This window comes from Hyla sarda, chromosome 2 (assembly GCF_029499605.1).
Source record: "Hyla sarda isolate aHylSar1 chromosome 2, aHylSar1.hap1, whole genome shotgun sequence".
In the NCBI taxonomy this organism is placed as follows: Eukaryota; Metazoa; Chordata; class Amphibia; order Anura; family Hylidae; genus Hyla; species Hyla sarda.
The window spans coordinates 220,842,655-220,868,415 of NC_079190.1; the positions used below are offsets into that span (position 1 = coordinate 220,842,655).

General features: G+C 39.5%; 1 protein-coding gene across 4 annotated transcripts in view; it reads right to left on the reverse strand.

The window, feature by feature from the left end:
- The window catches only part of CLIP2 (CAP-Gly domain containing linker protein 2), a 131,124-nt gene that overhangs the window by 22,559 nt on the left and 82,804 nt on the right, over positions 1 to 25,761 (reverse strand). For 2 of the 4 annotated variants that reach the window (XM_056556434.1, XM_056556433.1), the window contains exons 7-11: positions 23,972 to 24,075; positions 23,117 to 23,177; positions 16,038 to 16,142; positions 8,164 to 9,108; positions 5,543 to 5,600 (exon numbers count right to left, since the gene is read on the reverse strand). In XM_056556434.1, the coding sequence (XP_056412409.1) occupies positions 5,543 to 5,600; positions 8,164 to 9,108; positions 16,038 to 16,142; positions 23,117 to 23,177; positions 23,972 to 24,075 (1,273 nt within the window). The remainder of the gene's footprint in view (positions 1 to 5,542; positions 5,601 to 8,163; positions 9,109 to 16,037; positions 16,143 to 23,116; positions 23,178 to 23,971; positions 24,076 to 25,761) is intronic. The other 2 variants (XM_056556435.1, XM_056556436.1) reach the window with 2 other exon arrangements.

Sequence of the window (25,761 nt, forward strand, 5' to 3'; positions counted from 1 at the left end):
AAAGTGCTCTCTGCTGACACCTGATGCCCATATCAGGAACTGTCCAGAGCAGGAAAAAATCCCCATTGAAAACCTATGCTGCTCTGGACAGTTCCTGACACGGACAGAGGTGTCAGCAGAGAGCACTGTGGACAAGACAAAAAAGAAGAAATTCAAAAAGAAAATAATTTCTTCTGTAGCATACAGCCGCTAAAAAGTACTGGAAGGGCAAAGATTTTTTAATAGAAGTAATTTACAAATCTGTTTAACTTTCTGGCACCAGTTGATTAAAAAAAAAAAAAAAAAATGTTTTCCACCGGAGTACCCCTTTAAACACCTGATAAAGTATGCAACCTACATAGTGCCTGGAAAGTTTATAGGTTGACTGAACACTGAGGCACACCAAGGTGGGAGGCAGCAGGGGCTGCTCACTACAGCTGTCTATTGTTGAAATGTAACAGCTCTGTAGGAGCAGTAAATAAGTGTAATGCATGTAACTATAGATGTGTGTAATGAGTAAACACTGTGTATAATATGTATATGTGTATGATGTGTGTTTAATGTGTACGTATGTGTGTGCTATGTATGAGTGTGTGTAATATGTGTATGTAGTGTGTTTATTGTGTCTGTAAGTGTGTAATGTGTATGTAAATACTGTATATTGTCTGTATGTATTATACAGGGTGGGCCATTTATATGGATACACCTTAATAAAATGTGAATTGTTGGTGATATTAACTTCCTGTTTGTGGCACATTAGAATATGTGAGGGGGGAAACTTTCCAAGATGGGTGGTGACCATGGTGGCCATTTTGAAGTCAGCCATTTTGAATCCCACTTTTGTTTTTTCAATAGGAAGAGGGTCAAAACAATGATCTGCTTGGTTTTAACGTAACTTTATTCTTTCGTGAGTTATTTACAAGTTTCTGACCACTTATAAAATGTGTTCAATGTGCTGCCCATTGTGTTGGATTGTCAATGCAACCCTCTTCTCCCACTCTTCACACACTGATAGCAACACAGCAGGAGAAATGCTAGCACAGGCTTCCAGTATCTGTATACACTGCTATATACTACTATATACACCGCAGGAGAAATGCTAGCACAGGCTTCCAGTATCCGTAGTTTCAGGTGCTGCACATCTCGTATCTTCACAGCATAGACAATTGCCTTCAGATGACCCCAAAGAAAAAAGTCTAAGGGGGTCAGATCGGGAGACCTTGGGGCCATTCAACTGGCCCACGACGACCAATTCACTTTCCAAGAAACTGTTCATCTAGGAATGCTCGGACCTGACACCCATAATGGGGTGGTGCACCATCTTGCTGGAAAAGCTCAGGGATTGTGCCAGCTTCAGTGCATAAAAAGGGAAACACATCATCATGTAGCAACTTTGCATATCCAGTGGCCTTGAGGTTTCCATTGATGAAGAATGGCCCCACTATCTTTGTACCCCATATACCACACCATACCATCAATTTTTGTGTTCCAACAGTCTTGGAGGGATCTATCCAATGTGGGTTTGTGTCAGACCAATAGAGGTGGTTTTGTTTGTTAACTTCACCATTCACATAAAAGTTTGCCTCTTCACTGAACAAAATCTTCTGCGTAAACTGAGGGTCCTGTTCCAATTTTTGTTTTGCCCATTCTGCAGCACCTGAAACTACGGATACTGGAAGCCTGTGCTAGCATTTCTCCTGCGGTGTTGCTATCAGTGTGTGAAAAGTGGGAGAAGAGGGTTGCATTGACAATCAACTCTAAATAACTATACAGCTAAATATATACCAAAGGGGAACAAATATAAACGATTAAAACTAAATCCTACATGGCTGACAAATGAGGTTAAAAGAGCAATAAACAACAAAAAAATAGCCTTCAAAAAATACAAATCTGATGGGTCAGCTATAACATTTAAACAGTACAAGGAGCTTAATAAAATCTGTAAAAATGTAATAAAAACAGCAAAAATTCAAAATGAGAGACTGGTGGCCGAAGAAAGCAAAACTAATCCTAAATATTTTTTTAGATATATAAATACAAAAAAACCAAGGACCGAGCATGTAGGACCCCTTAATAATGATAATGGGGAGGTTGTCACAGGCGATCAAGAGAAGGCGGAGCTACTGAATGGGTTCTTTAGTTCTGTCTATACTATGGAAGAAGGAGCTGACATTGGCCAGGTCAGTGCTGGTAACACATCATGTAATGTACTGAACTGGCTTAATGTAGAGATGGTACAAGGTAAGTTAAGTAAAGTAAATGTAAGCAAATCTCCAGGGCCGGATGGACTACACCCAAGAGTTCTTAGAGAGGTAAGTTCAGTAATATCTGTACCCTTGTTCATGATATTTAGAGATTCTCTGGTGTCTGGTATTGTGCCAAGGGACTGGCGCAAGGCTAATGTGGTACCAATCTTCAAGAAGGGCTCTAGGTCTTCGCCAGGCAATTATAGACCGGTAAGTCTAACGTGCATTGTGGGTAAATTGTTTGAAGGACTTATAAGGGATTACATACAGGAATACATAGGGGATAATAGTATTATAAGTGATAGCCAGCATGGGTTTACTAAGGATAGAAGTTGTCAAACCAATCTAATTTGCTTTTATGAAGAGGTGAGTAGAAGCCTTGACAGAGGAATGGCTGTGGATATAGTGTTTCTGGATTTTGCCAAAGCGTTTGATACTGTCCCTCACAGACGTCTGACAGGTAAGTTAAGGTCCTTGGGCTTGGAAACTTTAGTTTGTAACTGGATTGAACACTGGCTCATGGATCGTACCCAGAGAGTGGTGGTCAATGATTCGTACTCTGATTGGTCCCCGGTTATTAGTGGTGTACCCCAAGGTTCAGTACTGGGCCCGCTGCTGTTTAATTTATTTATCAATGATATAGAGGATGGTATTAACAGCTCTGTTTCTATCTTTGCAGATGACACCAAGCTTTGTAGCACGGTACAGTCTATAGAGGATGTGCATAAGTTACAAGATGACTTTAATAGACTACGTGTCTGGGCATCCACTTGGCAAATGAGGTTCAATGTGGATAAATGTAAAGTTATGCATCTGGGTACTAATAACCTGCATGCGTCGTATGTCTTAGGGGGGATTAAACTGGCAGAGTCACTGGTAGAGAAGGATCTGGGTGTACTTGTAGATCACAGACTACAGAATAGCATGCAATGTCAGGCTGCTGCTTCCAAAGCCGGCAGGATATTGTCATGTATCAAAAGAGGCATGGACTCGAGGGGCAGGGACATAATACTCCCCCTTTATAAAGCATTGGTACGGCCTCACCTGGAATATGCTGTTCAGTTTTGGTCACCAGTCCATAAAAGGGACACTGCGGAGTTGGAAAGGGTGCAGAGACGCGCGACTAAACTAATATGGGGCATGGAACATCTTAGCTATGAGGAGCGATTAAAGGAGTTACAATTGTTTAGTCTTGAGAAGAGACGTTTAAGGGGGTATATGATAAACGTATATAAGTATATAAATGGCCCATACAAAAAATATGGAGAAAAACTGTTCCAGGTTAAACCCCCCCAAAGGACGAGGGGGCACTCCCTCCGTCTGGAGAAGAAAAGGTTTAGTCTAAAGGGGCGGCACGCCTTCTTTACCGTGAGGACTGTGAATTTATGGAACGGTCTACCTCAGGAACTGGTCACGGCAGGAACAATTAACAGCTTTAAAGCAGGGTTAGATACATTCCTGGAACAAAATAACATTAATGCTTATGCAGAATTATAAAACTACATCCCTTTCCCTTATTCCCTTACATCCTTCCCTTCAATCCCCTGGTTGGACTTGATGGACGTATGTCTTTTTTCAACCATACTAACTATGTAACTATGTAATCCAACACAATGGGCAGCACATTGAACACATCTTATAAGTGGTCAAAAACTTGTAAATAACTCATGAAAGAATAAAGATACGTTAAAATCATTGTTTTTCTTGTGAAATTCCCAATAAGTTTGATGTGTCACATGACCCTCTTCCTATTGAAAAAACCAAAGTGTGATTCCAAATGGCCGACTTCAAAATGGCCGCCATGGTCACCACCCATCTTGAAAAGTTTCCCCCCTCACATATACTAATGTGCCACAAACAGGAAGTTAATATCACCAACCATTCCCATTTTATTAAGGTGTACCCATATAAATCGCCCACCCTGTATAACAATCCTTTATATACATGTGTGCAGTATAACAGTACTATATATGTGTGGTAGAGAGGATAAATGTTTATGTGTTGTATACTACTATTATTTATGTTTGTGATATAGCCCTCCAAGGTATGTATTGTTGGCAATCTAAATTGAAGCTGTAGTCTAGCAAATGGGAATGTATTTTAACATTTTTATAATGGAGAGGCTTGGGAGGAGAGGCGCCACATTAAATCTTTTTACGGAGTGCAGAAAAGCTAGTTACAGCTCTGACTGCACCTTATGACTTTACATCTCAAACAAGCTATCCTACAGCTGCAAGCTCTACCACGCTCTGCCAAGACTAGGCTGTCACTAGCTATTAATGACTACATACATGTTCACATACATGTCACTGAATTTGCTGTGCTTTGTGAATGTACTTTATATGATGAATATAATGCACACTATATATTGCAGTATATTATAGTGCTATATTTTTACCCAAACAAAAGATTAGATAATTATAGCAAGTGTACAATATTATATATTTCCAAGATTTCTGACAAATATTATTGATGACAAACAAGACAATTACTTAATATAGTGGTGGCCAAGAAGTGCATCACAGTCTACGGGTAGACCTCAGAGAAGAACAGTTTATCATTATATTAAACTAATACTGCAGGTTGTAGAGATAATAAGCATACATCTAAAGATTCATACTTATACTTTTAGGCTAGGTTCACACTACGAAGCTAGGATTGCGCTAGGATTGCACTAATACTTATGTTACCATGTCTGCAAGCTCATTCTTTTAGCCAATGACATTCCATAGTGTGCACTGTTGCACCGGAATTTCCGGGTGGAATTCTGCTTTAAAATTCCACTCCAAAATGTCGTAGTGGGAATCTAGACTTAAAGGGGTACTCCACTGCCCCAGCGTTTGGAACATTTTGTCACACCACACCCCCTCAATGCAAGTCTATGGGGGGGGGGGGGGGAGCATGCCCTTTTTACCATTTATTTTTTTCATGAGATCAACTGACTTAGACCCACGTAACTGCCATGTGTTGCGACTTATTTGCTCTGTGTATTAATCTTCGCCAGTCATCTGTATTCCTTATGTCAATAATGTTTACCTACCTGCTATTTAAGTTTTGGCCTTGTTGGCCACAATTACTTTGTTTCCTCTAGTATCATGCTGTAATGTGTGCTCTCTATATTTCGATATAATAAAAGCTTCATGGTTTGACTCTTAAATGAACGCCAGGTGCTGCACTATGCTGCACTATGAAGAAGAAGTAAGGACAGTATTCTGAACAGAGCCTTGTTTAAGAAATAGGCAAAAATAAGAAATATCCAATGGAAAACATATAATAAAAAGGCATAATTGAAAGCAAAATTCTGAAAAAAAGTTTACCTTCCACTGTCTTTTTCATTTTTATCTTTTCTTCAGAAACATCATTTGTTTCAATCATCTGTAAAACACAAAAAAAATACACTAGTGTCCAATTACATTTTCCCCCCAGAGATGGAACATTACAAATACACATTTTTAGCTAAAGTCGAGGTTTACGCACACCAGTCATGTCCCTCTTATAATAAATATCCAGATTTCTGTACAGATAAATTCCATAGTAAAATATATCTTCTCCTTGGATACAGCACATTAAATCCCCTGCTTCACTTTACACTATCATAGACCAAATGCTCAAAATGTTGGTGCCTACATCTGCCATGCTACAGCTATATGATGGGATGTACAGCTATATGATGGGATGGGATGGGACTGGGCCCCAATACCTAATACACATTTTTGAACCTAACATCAAATATCTTTCATAACTGTTAAAGGAGTACTCTGGCGAAAAAAAACATCTTATCCCCTAACAGTAGGGACCCTTGTGATCTCCGGTGCGGCACACCGGTCATCTGTGCACAGAGTGAACTCCACTCCATGACGGATGACTGGCAACTACAGCCGCCATGCCCCCTTCATTCATGTCTATGGAAGGAGGCGTGATGGCTAGACATGAATGGAGGGGGCATGGCGTGACATCACAAACACGGAAGCTCCAAGTTTCTGTGTTCCATACACCGCTGTCATCCCAGAGATCGCGGGGGTCCCCAGCACCTGGACCCCCGCGATCAGGCATCTTATCCCCTAGCATTTGGATAGGGGATAAGATGTTTTTTGCGAGTGTACCCCTTTAACATACTCATTGGTAGTTTCCCTGGGGCTGGATTACATGCAGAGAAAAGGAAGCATGTGCAGCTACCAGAAATCAAAATCACAAAAAGAGTCTCCTCAACCAATGTTATTCTTAATTTACTTTCATTAAATAGCTTGAGGTGCCCTGATCACACACCTTTTACAGTTTGTAGACATGTTTTTGTTTCTGAGATATGATAATATATAGTTTGTCTGGCAATTCAAGGAACTTCATTTCAATAATCGGAATGAATATCAGGTGATGGGTGGGATTATACAGCCAGGGAATGTAAATTTTATACATTGAGGGGTGTGTATGGCTAGTACTAATAATCACCACCTGATATTCACTTCCATTATCTATATATGTAAAACTCAACGTGTGTGTGTGTGTGTATGTATGTGTGTATGTATGTGTGTATGTTCCAGCATCACGTCCAAACGGCTAAAGATATTAACATGAAACTTGGCACACATGTTACTTATATGTCAACAACAAACATAGGATAGGTGATTTAACCCTTACTGACCCCCATTTACCAGGGTCGGGGTTTATGTTTAAAGTCTCATACAAGTCAATAGGAAATATATGTTACTGCATAACTTCCAAACGGCTGGAGATATTTCAATAATACTTGGGCACGTTACTTATATGTCCACTTAAAATATAGGATAGTTAATTTAACCCTTAACTACCCCCATTTGTGAGTGTCAGGGTTTTTGTTTAAAGTCCCATGCAAATCAATGGGAAATGTTTGTTCCCACATAACTTCCGTACAGTTGGAGATATTTCAATACCTGATACACATATTACGGGTCGGGATAGGAGGTCGAGATATGAGGACGGGATAGGAGGTCGGGATAGGAGGACCAGGATAGGAGGTCGGGATTGGAGGTCGGGATAGGAGGTCGAGATAGGAGGACGGGATATGAGGACGGGATATGAGGACGGGATAGGAGGACGGGATAGGAGGACGGGATAGGAGGACGGGATAGGAGGACGGGATAGGAGGACGGGATAGGAGGTCTGGATAGGAGGTCGAGATAGGAGGTCGAGATAGGAGGACGGGATAGGAGGACGGGATAGGAGGACGGGATAGAAGGTCAGAATAGGAGATCGTGATAGGCGGTCGAGATAGGAGGTCGAGATAGGAGGTCGAGATAGGAGGTCGGGAAAGGAGGTCGGGATAGGAGGTCGAGATAGGAGGTCAGGATAGGAGGTTGAGATAGGAGGTTGGGATAGGAGGTCGGGATAGGAGGATGGGATAGGAGGTCGGGATATGAGGACGGGATATGAGGACTGGATATGAGGTCGAGATATGATGACGGCATAGGAGCTCGGGATATGGGGTTGGGATATGACAACAATATATGAGGACGGGATATGAAGTCAAAAGCTTCCTACTTTATTTATTTTCCTCCCCAACAAGGATTAGGAAGGAAAAACCGGGCAACGCCGGGTATTAAGCTAGTTATAAATAAGTTCACACTTATCTGACTGATATTCTGAATTGTCAGACAAACTATAAACCCACAAACAGAGGGAACAAAAGAGAGTATCAAGAAACTGTAAAAAGGTATCCTAACTAATTTATTATAAACCAACCTCCTTTTTTTGGGTTTGGCCACAGGTCCTCTTCTACTAATATACTGTACTGAATATATTTTTAATCATGTCTCTCTATCAAATCTAGGATGAACTTGGTGTTCTAAGTCAATTAATGTGCCCAATACCATAGATCATCCTGATACACATATCAATATACATTTCTTGTACTAATGTAATCACTAAGTTATAATACAAATATGTGAATATCAAAGTATCGTACATTAGGATTTTGTGAAGAGTGAAGTGCCTCCATTGTTTGCAATTTGTTTTCCAAGACCAAAATTCTCTCTTGCTGTCTTTGGATCTCTTGAGTGTGTCTTATGTCAGTTTTCTGTAGCGTGTCATAATCCTGCATTTTCTTTTCAGCAGTTGAAATCTGTTCTTTTAAGAAGGCAATGGACTGTGTCTGGTCATTATATTCATCTTGTAGCTTCTGTAGGTCACACACTTGCTTCTCTGCCTCTCGATATTTGTCTTTAATATCCTGAAGCTCTTTGAGGTGTTGATTGGTTTTTGATTCTAGCTGTGTCTTCCAGTTGTTATTTCCTTCCTCAAGTTCATCCCTAATCTCCTGAAGTTTTGTTTTCAGGGTTTCCTTCTCTTTAATATGGACTGCTAATTCAATCTCATTTTTAGCTTTCAGGTTTTCAGTTTCTAGTTGATGCTCCATTTTAAGGCTTTCCACGCTAGCTTTAAGCTCTACTATTTCTTTGTGTTGAGAGTCAGGACTGGTAACCAAAGAACCCTTCAAATCTTCTAGAGATCTCTGGTGGTCAAAAACTAAAGTGTCCAATTTAGATTTCCAACTGTCCATCATTCCTATATTCTCCTTTGTAGCTTGCTCTAGCTTTTTCTTCAGCTCTCCAATCTCCTGTACATGCTTCTCATTTAAAGACTTTAGTTTTTCAATTTCTTGTTGATATCTTTTCACCTTTTCCTCATACTTATCTCTTTGCTGACTGCTCTCCTTCTGATGCTCCTTGCTAGCAGACAGAAGCTGGTCTCGTAAACGTAAAGCCTCAGTTTGAAGCCCAATTTTTTCTTCTGGGACATCTGACTGGTTAGAGTTCAATAAACAGTGCTGAAGGCCTTCAATCTCATTGCGTCGAAGGTTAAGCTCCTCTTCCAGCTGCTGAATTCTCGTCTGTTCTGCTACTGTTGTCTGCTGTAAAAAAAAAAAAAAAAATGTTAATAAATTGCTTTGGAGTATGGGATATATTTTCTATAGTATAGTAAAACACCTACATGCTAAACCTATAGACACTCTTGAACAGTACATAGTATTGATTTGATTTTACACCAAGGTTTTTTTTTTTTTTTTTTACACAATGTTTATTATAAATATGTCAATTACTACTACTGTTAACGTTACTTATAGATTTGCTTCATGAAAGATGAAAACATTAATACAAAACCAATTTTATTCAAAAGAAAATATGCCCTGGTGTAAAAAGAAAATTCAACATGGCATAAAGCTTGGGTGTTAGAAAGTGTTAAACAAAATGAAGGATATAAAGTGAACTGAAGTGAACATGGCAGCTGTAATTGTAGGCTAGGTCTTGAAAGAAAGTAGGAAAATACAGAATCCCATGTTTCAGGTTTCTCATAATGCTTAACTTCAACAACAACCATGATCTTACATTAAAGGGGTACTCCGGTGGAAAACTTTTTTTTTTAAATCAACTTTGTAAATTACTTCTATAAAAAAAAATCTTAATCCTTCCAGTACTTATTAGCTGCTGAATACTACAGAGGAAATTATTTTCTTTTTGGAACACAGTGATTTCTGCTGACATCATGACCACAGTCCTCTATGCTGACATCTCTGTCCATTTTAGGAACTGTCCAGAGCAGCATATGTTTGCTATGGGGATTTTCTCCTACTCTGGACAGTTCTTAAAATGGACAGAGATGTCAGCAGAGAGCACTGTGGTCATGATGTCAGCAGAGAGCTCTGTGTTCCAAAAATAAAAGAATTTCCTCTGTAGTATTCAGCAGCTAATAAGTACTGGAAGGATTAAGATTTTTTAATAGAAGTAATTTACAAATCTGTTTAACTTTCTGGCACCAGTTGAAAAAAAAAAAAACAACCTTTTTCACCAGAGTACCCCTTTAAGCAGCTGCACTAAGTGCCTAGTTTGCTAAAGAAGCACTCTATTTTTTTTTTTCTTGTTTGCCCGGTAGTAAGACTACTTACACAGGTTGGCCCTTCCTTTGTAGAGCACCATGATTTGCCTTTTCTCATGCCGTTCCCATTCTGCTAAATGCCCATGTGTCCTGGTGCCTAAATCTCCATAATTTCCAGCTTCTTTGCAGTAGGCCGGAAGTCACTGCCGCCTATGTTTCTCTATAGGATGCTGGATCAAGCATCTCAAAGAGATACATAGAAAGCAGTGGATTCTATTCTACAGCCTGAGTATGCCTACAGTCTTACTACTGGGCAGACAAAAAAAAACAAAAAAAAACAATGGAGTCCTTCTTACTCCATAGTAGTTATATTGCACTCTTCCATTTAGTGTATTTAGGTATCTTTGCATTTCAAATCTTGGTATAAATATTTTGGGATCAGACACCAACCTGAAATTGTCTACTCCCACATATACCATAAACACAAAGATGCCTATAACAATTTGGAAGTTTGTGCAAGTCCCTTAGTTCAGTCAGAGTACAAACAAACTTTGTGTGATATAAGCCATTATCAAGTCTTCAGGAGAAGGCTTTGTATTCTAATGTAAAGACATGTTTACACGGCTAATAACTGCACAGTGTTGGGTAGATGATTATGCGCTGAAGCTTCCACTGAAGTCAATAGGAGCTTAAGGCACAAAGCCAGACCATACCCCCTCCCCCCCCTCCCCCCAACATTACACAAGCAATGATCATTGTCCATGGTTGGGTTACGCCCATGTGAACATGCCCTAAAAGGCTAACTAGTGATACTGAGTGAGAAATCAGTGGGCAATTCTACAAACCATAGTACCCCACAGAAAAAGCTTGTTGTCTCCATATGACTTTTCAGAGCATAATGAAGGTTGTCTAAAAGAAGATTGTCTATTCCTTAAAGTGTTCAGTATAAAAAAAATCTAATTTTTGTATAATTTTGTAGCCTCTAATACCCTGATTCCTACTCTTTATTTTCTTTTGTTGCTCCCGCCCCCCCTTGCCCAGGGAAAATTGAAGATTGTTAACCAAATAGTAAAAATACTTATATCTCTGGAATGGGGAAGCATAGCAACAAAATAAAAACCAGTGTTGCAGTCAGAGCTCCAGAGGCTTCAAAAACTTTTTTTATGCTTACCACAGGTCCTCTTTATATCACCATTTAAGGTTATTAACTAGTGGAAGTTTTATTACATAAAGCTAAAAGAAAATCGGTAGTCCTTAGCATTAGAATAAAAATCCTTTTAATCCGTTGGAAAAACCTTTTAGGTACCTTTCCCTGTCTGTATCAGGCTGTATAAACTGTGTCATGCTTTAAAACTAACATGTACACAAACTGTATATTGAGATATTTACATTTAAGAAACTCAGCCAAGTCACGTGAATATACACAAAAGCATGGAAGAATGGTAAATTGCTTTTATGATGTAATACTGAATTTAATATTTTGTGTAAATTAAGGGTCAGCAATTTTAAGAAAAAATATCTTTACCTACAGTGATAACTAAGCCATTTATAGTTAAATACTCCCACTAAAGTAAAGCGCTCAATGGTACCTGCAAGTTTACCAAGTAGTCTTACATTATTATTCACTAATTATAATTTACCTCAGGATTTAAACACATTTGTGCACATACATTTTAGTATCTTACAATGCATTTGGAAAGTCTTCAGACTTAGTTTTAAAAAAAACTAATCAAAAACTAGTTTCCCCCATTAATCTGTACTCAAGACCTCATAATGACAATGTAAAAAACTGAATTTTGAGAAATGTATTGATTAAAAAGGAAAAATCTAAATTTCACATGGACATGAGAATTCAGACCTTATGCTATGACACCAAAAGTTTTGCTATGTGGCCTCCCATTCTCTTGATCACCTTGATTGGTGTCACCACTGGTAAATTTGGCTGATAGGACGGGATTTGGAAAGACACAGCCACAGTCTTTATAAGGTGTCACAGCTGACAATGGATATCAGAGCAAAAACCAAGCCATGAGTAGGAACGCACGGCATGTAGAGGTCGGTTACAGGATTATGGGGAGGCACAGATCAGGAGAAGGATACAAAAATGCTTTATGCTGCACTAAAAGTACCCAAGAGCAAAGTGGCCTCCAGAATCTTGAAATTGAATTAGTTTGGAACAACCAGGACTCTGGGTGTGCAAGCAAACTATGTAATTGGGGAGAAGGGCCTTGGTAAGAGATGTGACCAAGAACCTATTGGCCACACTCACTGAGTTCCTAAGAATCTGTGTGCAGACAAGAGAAACTTCCAGAAAGTCAACCATCAATACAGCACTCCACCAATCTTGGCTTTTATTGCACGGTGTTCAAAAAGAAGCCCCTCCTCAGTAAAAGATGCATAAAAGGACTTTCAGACTGTAAAAAACAAGATTCTATGGTCTCATGAAACCAAGATTGAACTTTTTGGCCTCGAGTTGGCAAAAAAGCACCTAAAGGACTCTCAAGACTTTGAAAAACATAATTCTATGATCTTACGAAACCAAGATAAAAAAGTTAAAACTTCTATTCTAAATGTCTGGAGGAAATCAGGCACTGCTCATCAATTGGGGGAAGTATCTTGTTGTCGGTGTGTTTTTTAGCGGCTGGGACAGAGACAATGGTCAGGGATGAAGGAAAGCTGAGAAAAGTTTAGAAGTATTTGATCATAAGTGCTCTGGAACTTACACTGGTCTTCTTACAAGACAATGACCCAAAGAACACAGCCAGGACAACACAGAAATGGCTAAGGGACAACTCTGCAAATGTAATTGAGTGGTACAGCCAGAGCACTGACTTGAACCCAGTGGAACATCTTTAAAAAGACCTGAAAATGGCTTCCACTGATGGTCCTCAACCAACCTGACAGGGCTTAAGAGGATCAGAAATGGCATCATACCCAAGAAGACTGGAGGCTGTAATCGCTGCCAAAGGTGCTTCAACTGAGTAAAACATCTAAATATGCAAAATCTTTGTTTTTCCTTTTTAATACATTAGTAAAGATTCCTAACATTATGTTTCCACTTTTTCATTATGGAGTACTGAATGCAGAACAATAGGGAACACTTTTTATTTTATTATAGCACAAGTCCGCAACCTAACAAAATGTGAAAAAAGTTGAAAGGTTATGAAGATTTTTCCATTGCACTGTATATTCCTAGGTTCTAAAGGTGCATTTTAGAAATCCTCCATCTTCAGAATGCCCACTATCCAGTAAATTTAAAATGAAAAAAAATTTAATTTTTATTTTCTGATTGTAACTTGTCTGCTTTCTTTTTTTGAACATTATTATGCAGCATATTGACTGAGATTTCTGCACATTATTTAGACATGTGCTTTACAGCAGCCCCACTGACATAGAAACATTACATTGAAGCAGATCTGTTGACTTCTTTGATAGTCTTATCTATAACCTTATGTCACCTTTTATTGTTATCCCGCCTGTGATGATAAGGAGGACACTGCTAAAAAGTATCCTGTATAAAACTAACATAAGGCATTGTGGCCAGACTGAAAACTGCAAGATTTCAGGGTTTTCTTTAAATATACTGTAGATGGTAATGTTGGCTTCATAGTACAAAGGTTATGCAGCCATGAGTGCCCACTAAGCCAGTGATTGGCTGACTCCAAAGGAGGGTGAGTGGTGCTGTGCACCGAGACTTGACATCTTCATCGCTGACAGTGTTTGCCACATTGTCTGCATTACCTGTCCATGAATTTCCTATTGTAGCTATTGTCGCTACACTCACTACCATATATCGTTACTCCGGACACACCCAAACTAATTGTGACTTTTCATTCTGGACATTTCTTGTGGATTTTTCATTGAAATATCCCTATGAATTATATGGACTGAGAACGTTTTCTCCTGATATATACAGCAGATATTTAATTAATGAATTTTCTTTGGTGCTACTTACCCATCATATTTATTTCATTTTAATCCTACTATATTCTGTATTTTTTATTATATCTATTTTTTACCCAGTATATTCCATTTGCCTTTAGCAAGGGCCCTGCTAGGCGATTGGTCATATATATCCTTTTTATATAATAAAGACCATTTTTTTGATCCCATCTCCACTAGTCTTTTCCTTTTTCTCTCCCCTCTGCTTTTGAGGACTGGTTCACATAAATATTTTTTATTTATCATTTCTACATATGACTGGGCATTAGACCAGAAAGTAGTGAGCAGCGGGACCAAGCACCATAAGAGCTTATGTGGTGGGGGATCCGACAGGTCACTGTATGTTGTTTTTTTTTTATAAAGGATCCATGAAGGATATAACAAATATATTACGTTAAGTTAAAGGATCCATTATAATCTTCTATGATCCGCCTGTCCCTTTTATTCATATTTGAGATATCAGGTTATACCCAAGGAGAATGGTAAATCTCTGGCGCAAGTCCCTAGGCCCTTTTCCTATTGATTTCCCAGTTAAAGGGGTACTCTGCCAAAAAACATCTTATCCCCTATCCAAAGGATAGGGAATAAGATTTCTGATCGCGGGGGACCCGCCGCTGGGGACCCCCACGATCTCTGGCGCGGCACCCTAGTCACACTACAGCCGCCTCGCCCCCTGCATTGAATGAATATACACCACACCCCTATATTCATGTCTATAGGAGGAGGCGTGACGGCTACGTACTAGCCGTCACTCCCCATCCCATAGACATGAATATAGGGGTGTGGCGTGATGTCACGAACATGGAAGCTCCAAGCTTCCCTGTTGCCGATGCTGCCACTGCCAGCCCAGAGATCCTTTGCATAGGGGATAAGATGTTTTTTGGCTGAGTACCCATTTAAAGAAAAAGCTGATTCTGGAACACCCTACAACAATTTGAATGATAAACACTATAAAACGTAAAAAGCAATATGATTGGTTATTTTTTTCTACTGTAGAACTGATAGATAAGGAGGGCAGCATGTCATTGAAATGCATTGTCTCCGCTAAGCTGAATAAAGCAATTTTTTGTTCTTTTAAATCCATTTGTTGTGGTTACTTATTAGCTGTATTGCCATGAAAGTGCAAGTTGGCCTAAAGACTTGTGCCAGAGATTTACCATTCTCCTTAGGTATAACCTGATATCTCAAATATGAATAAAAAGGACAGATGGATCATAGAAGAATAGAATGGATCCTTTAACTGTAACATAATAGATCTGTTATTTTCTTCATGGATCCTTTAAAAAAAAAAAAAAAAAAAAAAACATACAGTGACCAGTGAGTGAGGTTAGCATGGTTGGTGATTGGCCCAGGAAAAGCATTTCCACCAAAGTCCATGCTATAAAGTTTATCAGTGTAGGAGACTAAGGTACTGGCAGGTTTTATTTAACTTTTATACAATTTCATGTTAGACTGAACCGGGTTAGATGAACACATGTTATTGTTGTTACTGTAAATTATGATGCCAATTAGAATGAGTAAGACTGAATTCCCCATAAATACCTATGTAACTTAATTGTTGTCAATGCAGTAATGAAAAAAAATGTCAAAATGCTGATGCAAAACCCCAATGATCCCATGTGCTTTGAAACAAACTAAAAGCAGCAGTATTGTGTATATCCTGCAACTTCACTCGAACTCTGTGCAGTGCAAGATGCTGCACCAAATGTTTATATTTGTTCCATTGTATTCTACATTAAATATTACTTTGTACATGATACATGATTTTATGGCAGTCAAATTCAACAAAGCAACTATATGGACGGGAGCCATTTTTAGTACTACTGCTTTAAGTCTGAAAAAGGTTGGCAAATAATAATTTAGATAAGGTGCAAAAAGTAAATGCAAAAATAAAGTGTTTCTAAGCCAAATATGGGCAGAAACAATGTGAAGCAAAAAAAAAAAAACTCAAGCCAAGGGAGTGTAAATGAAGCTGGCAAACACACTGGACTTCAGACAGGGGTCACTGATTCCATTCTACTGTACCCTCTTGTCCTCTAATTCTTTGAGAAGCTTTGCAGTTTTTGCCTTCTCAAACAGTAGATTCTGCTCGAGCTCCCGTATTTGGGCATGCTCCAACTGCGTCTGTGTCTGTACACACGGGATAGGAAAAAGAGAAAGCAGGAGTGAAAAGTTGTAGCATCATCCAACATCTACAAAAGAGGATACTATTGACAGGCTAAAGACTGCTGGCAATTTACAATGGTAAAAGAACAGATTCACTTTTACTTATTTTAGCATAAGCAGTGTTGTTTCTGATCATATTTTGGATTGATCATAGATGATGGACTGATCATGCATTGATGGACTGATCATACATTGATGGACTGATCACACACTGATCATACATTGATGGACTGATCATATACTGATGGACTGATTATACACTGATCATACATTGATGGACTGATCAAACACTGATCATACATTGATGGACTGATCATACACTGATGGACTGATTATACACTGATCATACATCGATGGACTGATCACACACTGATAATACATTGATGGACTGATCACACACTGATCATACATTGATGGACTGATCATACACTGATGGACTGATCACACACTGATGGACTGATCACACACTGATCATACATTGATGGACTGATCACACACTGATCATACATTGATGGATTGATCATACACTGATCATACATTGATGGACTGATCATACATTGATGGACTGATCATACACTGATGGACTGATCACACCCTGATCATACATTGATGGACTGATAATACATTGATGGACTGATCACACACTGATCATACATTGATGGACTGATCACACACTGATCATACACTGATGGACTGATCACACACTGATCATACATTGATGGACTGATCATACATTGATGGACTGATCATACACTGATGGACTGATCACACCCTGATCATACATTGATGGACTGATAATACATTGATGGACTGATCACACACTGATCATACATTGATGGACTGATCACACACTGATCATTCATTGATGGATTGATCATACACTGATCATACATTGATGGACTGATCATACACTGATGGACTAATCACACACTGATCATACATTGATGGACTGATCATACATTGATGGACTGATCACACCCTGATCATACATTGATGGACTGATCATATACTGATGGACTGACAATCAATTTAATATTCCAGAAAAGCTTTTTAATCACTGACACCCTAACATGGTAATATGCTTATAATCACACATATAGTCATCATGTTACTGTAAACCAGCTGAAAATAATCTACACAAATATTTATAGAGCATGCCCCCTGAATTTAATAATAATGACCACTATATTCTGTTTGACTAATTTGTCAGGTTGTCTGACTGTATCTATTTCTGAAAAGCTTAGTAACAATAATTATGGCTTCTATTACAATGTTTATACAGCAGTCACTTGGCTTTTCTGTATCAAACAACAAATCTGCATACTAATGCTTAGATATTGAAGCAAAAGATGTATCTGAGCATGCATGGGCAGATTTTCTCATTCAGAAGTCTGGGTCGCTGTGGTCACTTTTGGTTGCCATTTAGCTTTCTCAAAACATAGACAACCTAAAGAGGACCTGTCAGCAGGGCATGGCTGTATAGGGCTTCTGACCCTGAATCGGTCATACCTCTTGTTGGAGAACTGACCCCTCTAAAGCCAGAAAAAAAGAGGCAAATTAGGCTTTGGCGCCCACTGGACGTTTTCCTCAACTGCTGTATAACAGGGGCGAGGTGGGGATTACAGTACAGCCTAAAGGCTGTTGATCCGGGGGGGGGGGGGGGGGGGGGGGGAGTGACTAGATGGTGAAAGAGACACACTGTGCTGGGCACCAAGGCTAACTTGCCTTTCTTTTTAAGCTATGATATCTTGTTGCTGGAGGGGAAAATTAAGGTATGTATGGATTCTGGGTCGAAAGCCCTATACTGCCATGATCTTACTTTATACTTTTACACTAAAAACCTGCTGACCGGTCCATTTAAGAGTACGGTCCCGCTTACCACTTATGCAGCATATTTCACTGCGTATTCCCAGATGATCTTACACACAGGGCTAGCCGGCAGCGTATTTAGCGAAGATTGGAGGTGGAGCTGCATGCTGCCGTGACTGTGACGCATGGCTTCATCTCCAATCTTCACTGAAAACGCAGTGCTGCTGCCAGCTAGCCCTGTGTGTATGATCATTTGAGAATACGCAGCGTATTTCCCACTGCTGCAGATGATTTTGCGCAGCGCTGCTTAAGCGGTATGTGGGACCATAGCCTAAAACCGATTATTACTTACTGGTGTTTTTGTGTTTAACTTTCAGAGGAGTATGCTTTAATGTCCAAACCACAGCATTTCAGAGGAATCCTACTGAAAATACCGGCATAGATTGGGTCTTGAAGCCATTATGGAGGTCCTGATGAATCTGCAGACTGTTCCCACCAGCATTGATTGATGGAACTCTCAATGGAGAAATCTGTCAATGAAGGCTGGCAGGGTGGGGAGAAGCCCTAAAATGATCAATCATAAATACCACCACTGCTTACCCTTTTCTACATTTTAAAGCGACCCATGAATCAGTGGTGTAAAAAGTAGACAGTGGCAAATGAATGTGTTTCACACGTGCAGATATAGGGAGCACATTCTGCCATTGTTCAACACGTACAAAGCTGCAGATGTTATGCAGTGCATGTTATGCTGCATTTTTTTTCTTCTCATTTATATTGATTTACATTGCGTAAAATCTGCCGCATTCAATTCATAGCCTCTACGATATCTACAAACAACATCTCTAGTATGTGTGAACATACTGAGTCTATGGATGGAGACATGAATGCCATCCTCTGTTTATACAAGTGATGCATGGGCTGCAGGGGGACTTAAAATGCAGCACAAGAGTAACCAATGGGGCGTTTTATTATTGGCTAAATGAAAACAACAGTTTTAAAAATTTGACTAAAGCGTCTAACCTTTTTTGGGAAAGTGTTGCCAGATCAGTTTAGTGAGCTGAAAAACTAAATCCATTATGACCAATAGAAGTAGATCCATTATGACCAATAATCTGACTCATATAAATGACTGTAAACTAGGACCTAAGTAACCTCGGAATCATCTCTCCTGCATCTCTCAGTCCCTCAGTCACAAACTTACCTTTTTGTTCAAGCACCAGCCTAAACATGCTGATACTGATACGTCTAAAGCTTTCTCTTTCTGCAGAGTTGTGTCATGCTGGCAAACTGCAAGAATAGCAAATTCTCAGTGGCTGACTATCATCGATCTCTACATAGCACAACAGATGACGGCCATCACCATCAAACACTGCTGGGACTATTACATTATTGGGCTTTAATAAAAACAATATTTGCTATGAGATTGTGATTTGTTTTTGTTGTTAAGTTTGTGGTCCTGGATTAACCAGAATAAAAATATCCTATTCAGTAAAGTGTTTTACTACTTCACTTAGAAATATGATCATGGAGTCTGGAAGCTGGAAGGCACTTGAATGTCATTCCACAATGTGTTTCTATTCAAGTGAATGTCAAGCGAAGGGGCCATTGGGGAGGATGAACTAAAAAGAATAGAGACATTGTGACAAAGAGCCAATGTGCAGGAATTTTGTGGCTGGAAGAACATGATTGTAATTCCAAAAAATATGCAGATAAGAGTTACCCTGTGCATCAAAGTAAAGATGTGCATGTAAAATATCAGTACTGAAGACATCATAGCATGGATGTAGTAATCCGTGTTTTATAAATCACCAGGAGCAACCCTGTGCGATGTAAAACATGCAAGCAACCAGTTACAATGAAACAATATTTCTTCTATTTACTGGTTGAATTCTCTTGGGAAATGTAGACATGTATGAATTATTGTGAGCTATAGTGTATTATACTGTCCCAATGTGGAGCTGATCTCCCCAGCGGACCCCATGATGTATGAAATTGTAGAAGAATGAAGAAGGCAGACTTTGTATAATGTTAAACATGCTGTCAATGCTGTATTCATTCAAATGCAAAAAGAGGTTTTCCTACATTTAATGTGAACTGAATGGAGATCAACAATGCCATGAATCTGAGTAAAGACTGATTTGCACTTCTGTATTATGGAACTGTATTATTTCAGTTTTTATTCATTAAAAACAGAAGACAATGGGGGATATTTACCAAAATCTGTGCAAAGGAGAAATTTCCCCATTGCCCATAGCAACCAATCAGATTGCTTCTTTCATTTTGCAGAGGCCTTGTTAAAAATGAAAGAAGCGATCTGATTGGTTGCTATGGGCAACTCAGCAATTTTCCTCTAGACCGGTTTTGATAAATCTCCCCTCTGCTTAAATTGCTTTTTTTTTCATATTTCCATATTGATCCATATTGATGCTGTCCATTCGAAAATCCTGACGGACAAACAGAATCTCTGCTCGAAGAGATTCCATTCCAGATTTTATTGTGTAAATGGAAAAGTCAATGGGCTGAATTTAAAGGGGTACTCCGCCCCTAGACATCTTATCCCCTATTGAAAGGATAAGGGATAAGATGTCAGATCGTGGGGGTACCGCGGCTGGGGACCCCCGGGATCTCGGCTGCAGCACTCACCTGTTGCGGCTTCCGGCAGCGCTGGAGGCTCTCATCCTAACGCCTCGCGACCACGGTGACGGGAGATCGTGACATCACGACTCCGCCCCCGTGTGATGTCACGCCCCGCCCCCTCAATGCAAGTCTATGGGAGGGGGCGTGACGGCTGTCCCGCCCCCTCCCATAGACTTGCATTGAGAGGTGGGGCGTGATGTCACATGGGGGCGGAGTCGTGATGTCACGATCTCACGTCACCGTGTTCGGGAGCCGAAGCCTCCAGCGTTTCTGGAAGCCGCAACAGGTGAGTGTTGCAGCCGAGATCCCGGGAGTCCCCAGCGGCGGGACCCCCGCAATCTGACATCTTATCCCCTATCCTTTGGATAGGGGATAAGATGTCTAGGGGTGGAGTACCCCTTTAAGAACATGTCTGTTTTTGCATAGTTCACATGTCTGTATTTTATTTAATTTTTTTTCTACATCAGTATTTCAGTAACATCAACACAAATAGTGACAAAATAATTGATTTGGATACAATGGAGGAGCTTTATTAACCTAAGAGGATGAAACGTTTACCAGTTGCACACTGCAACCACTTAGATTGCTTCTTATATTTATAAAAAGGCCTTTGAAAATAAAACTAGCGATCTGATTGGTTACTATGGGCAACTTGTCCACTTTTTCTCTGCACAGGTTTTGATGCATCTCCCCCATATGGATAAAATTGATAAAATACAGAACCAGAAACAGAACAAATTGTAAAAATTGTGCATCTATATTTGTTCTGTATTTCCATATAGAAGTGTAAATAAGGCTTTTCCTTTACACAAACCTAATGGTCTCCTAGATATGTTGCAAAACATTCTTCTTCAGACATCCGGACATTACAATGAATGTAGTTTTGCCGTTGCCTACTCTGCACCACAACATTGTACATTTCTGTTCTGTTACTGAAATATCTGTTGTTTAAAGGGGTACTCCAGAGGGGAAAAAAAATCTAATCAACTGGTGCCAGGAAGTTATACAGATTTGTAAATTACTTTTATTTTCAAATCTTTAGCTCTTCAGTACTTATCAGCTGCTGTATGCTGCAGAGGAGGTTATTTAGTTATTTCCAGTATGGCCACAGTGCTCTCTGCTGACATCTCTGTCCGTGTCAGGAATTGTCCAGTGCAGAAGAGGTTTGCTATGGGGATTTTCTCCTTCTCTAGACAGTTCTTGATATAGACAGAAGCGGCAGCAGAGAGCACTGTGGTCAGACTGGAAAGAACTACACAACTTCCTCTGGTGCATACAGCAGCTGATAAGTACTGGAAGGATTAATGTTTTAAAATAGAATTAATTTACAAATCTGTATTTTCTGTCACCAGATGATTTGAAAACTTGTTTTTCCCCCCAGAGTGCCCCTTTAGTGTTCAGCAAGTTCTCTAGGAGCACATTACATTTGTAATTTTACTGTGTGGTTCATTAGAGGTAATACAGGTTACCATTAACCAATATCCATTTGTTGGATAAACATTTATGACAGCATATCAGTGTTTAACCCTTAGTAAACCTGTGTATCTGAGCTCATTGTTTATCAGTGAGTAAAAATTGCAATTACCGGTATACATCTACAGTAATTTACTTTTAGTAACTTAGAAAGGCAGTTGTGTCTGTAAGCCTGGACAGGTTGCACCAATAAATGTCACAATTTAATATTCTAAAACTTTAAAGGGGTTGTCCAGGATTAAAAAAAAGTGGCACCCCAACAATTAATGGGGTAGAGTATAACTACATTATTATTATTCTGTATAACCCATAAACAGGTCTGCTACTGGTTTTGCCCCCCCCCCCCCCTCAAAAAAGGAAAAAGAAAAATACCCTGTTTTGTAATAGTGGACATCATTATTTTACCCGACAGTCCTCAAGTTTATTTTGTTGATTGTGTATAAAATCTGCTTATTTCTAAAAAGGTGGTAGATAGCAATCATTTGAATGTGCTTTATGGTCGTGTCTTTTGATCAAAATGCATTCACACAATAAATCTAGGTATATGATTCTATAAATGCCAAGGAGTTGTTTTTAATAATTTGAAGATTATGATTTGCTCACTGTCAAGAAAGCAAAACATTGGTGCAGTAAGAGAATATGTTACTGATCAATCTCTAGTGTTTTAAGAATTTGTAACCAGCCAATGTACGCACACGGAGGAGGACTGTTATAGGAGATCATTTTCTGCAGCCTTATGCACTATAAAGAATACAGAACAGTCAATTGTCTAAGTAATGGCAGGCTCTGAATGTTCTACTCTGTATTCAGTATTAATGCAGTAAAATCGCTGGGGGTGGTTAATGTCCCTAGAGTGTAAGAAGATCTGGTATCTCGGGTACAAACGTGGCATCATTAGTGATCTTAGAACAGAAGAACTTTAAAGCGGATTCTAGTCATATGCCATATCATTGTCAATATATTTTCAACACCTCTGTAGAACTGTAAAATACCGGAATATAAGCTACAAACAATACCTCTAGATCTCCCTTTGTGATAGACTCTTCTTCCACTCTGAATTGAAGATCTTCAACTTTCCTAAATTTTTTAAACAAATTGTTATTTTTCATAATAAATACATAAGTAAAATGTGAAGTGTTAAATTGTGCTATATACAGAATATTACTACTAACTCTGGATAAGCTTTACAACAATGGAATTCACCTTGTTGTAGCAGCTGAAGTCCCAATAGGAAATTCATCAAAATTATACCATTAGGAGGGGGTTGCTCAAAATTAAAGGGGTACTCCGCTGCTCAGCATTTGGAACCAACTGTTCCAAACGCTGGAGCCGGGAGCTCGTGAGATCATAGCCCCGCCCCCTAATGACATCACGCTCCCACCCCCTCAATTCAAGTCTATGGGAGGGGGCGTGACAGTTGTCACGTCCCCTCCCATAGACTTGCATTGAGGGGGTGGGGCGTGACATCATGAGGGGCGGGGCTATTACCTACTATTGGATTCTCCTTGCAGATTCCGCTTGAAGAATGAACATGTTCTTTCTTCAAGCGGAAAGGAATTCAGCGTCGGAATTTTGCTAGCAGAATTTCCGCAGTGTGAACAGGACAGCAGAAATAACATTAAAGTCAATGGGCAGGGGAGATGTGCATTAATTTGGAGCGGAGAATTCAAGAGGATTTACTCGAGTTAATTCCTCTTGAATTACTCAGTGTGAACGCACACTTACATTGCCAGATATCTGAGGAGTTATGACAAATAAACATGAATATTTTATCCGACTTGTTCCTTACTTGAAATTGATAAACCACCGTCCACTAGAAATAAAAAACAAACAAACAAAAAAACTGTTAAGAATAAAATAAGTGAATTTACCTTTTTTCTTCCTCAAGTTGATTAAGCAGCTCAATTTTTTCCTTTGTTGTGCTTTCCACCATGGCTCGAGCCCTCTGAAGATTGCCCTCTGCCTCTGCAATGTACTAGAAAACAAAATAGAAGAATCAAATTGACTACATATTCTAGATAAAAATAAGCTAAATCTGCTGAGCAGCCAACCTACAATCCTAAGGCTGATGTCTGTAAAAGAAGATGTTGGAATTGAACAAGCCTAACGGCACTGTCATTGACATATGGCAGCAGTTTACTCCATCTTTACATTGAAATAAACACGTACAACAGAAGCTGAGCCAAGGATGCATGATTATGGTCAAGATGGGAAGTATGGCTGTTAACCAAAAGCTATGTCTTCTGGCAGGCATAAGGACTTGTTTTGGATGATTGTTCATGTATGCCCAATGACCTCTGTAATACTTAGTACTGTCCAAAAAATAAAAAAATAAAAGCTTTTAACTGTACCCTTTTGCACAGGGACTGTTGTATGTCCTGGAACATGAACTCAAGTTGAATATAGTACCATTCCATGCTTTTATGAACCTTTTCTTGGGGGCCAAACTGTTGGATCAATACAGATGCAATGACACCTCAGAACTGTTTAAAGGAAGCTACATGGCTTTTAATGATCCAGTGAACTTCGTAAAGAGTAGGGATTCTCAGGCGCTGACAGGAACAAAGAGGCTTCAGGTAGGTAGGTACAGGTATAAAAAGCTTTATTCAGCCAAGATGCAACGCGTTTCACTGTGCAAGCGCAGCTTCCTCAGACATGCCTGTCAGCGCCTGAGAATCCCTTCTCTTTACGAAGTTTACTGGATCATACAAGTTTTTATGGGAAGGCTGCAGACGAACACAATAATCTTTTCTTCTACACGTGCTGACCATTGTTGTGTATGTCGGTACACATCCGGAGTGGGTAAGAGACCACCTGTATCCCCGTCCTTGTCCGGCATTACCACGTGTGATCCTCCACAGGGAGCGCCTCTGCTTTGTATTTTAACATGGCTTTTAAGGAATTGCCTCATCATATGAAGGGAGAGTATGTTGATCGTGGACTGTCACAGTGGAGCCATAGCCTGCTTAGGGACAATTCCATTTTGGATACTCCCTAACCACCTTCACATTTTTTTCTTGTCTGACTTGTTATATGTGGTTATCTGCGACATAAACCTGTGCACATCATGATGTTGTGGCTTGAACTGTGTTTTCCCACAACAATGTTCAGTTAGTGGTCTGGATGGCAGAAGTTCAGGCGCTGTGCCCACACCATCTAGAACGGGTGTCATCTTTAACATACAACTGGTAGTGAGAAGCAAGAGGCTCCGTCTGGCATCCTATGGGCACCTGACGCAATTGTGGGGGGTTTTGAGGGGAAGGGGAGGTTGGACTGGAGTGGGTTAACAGATTATCACTGTAGCTGGGGCATAATAAAGTGTTATAAAAACTTTAATAGTACAAACATAGGGAAATCTATATACAGTATATAAAACCAATGTGTGAGAGTGTATGTGTGTATGTTCCAGCATCACTTGCAAATGGCTAAAGATATCAACATGAAGCTTGGCACACATGTTACTTATATGTCAACAACAAACATAGGATAGGTGATTTAACCCTTACCCACCCCCATTTGCGAGAGTTGGTTTTTTTATTTAAAGTCCCAAAGAAGTCTATGGGAAATATAAGTTACTGCATAACTTTCAAAAATGTTACTAATATGACAAATAAAAATATATAATAGTTAAATTAACCCCTAACCTGCCCCTATATGTGAA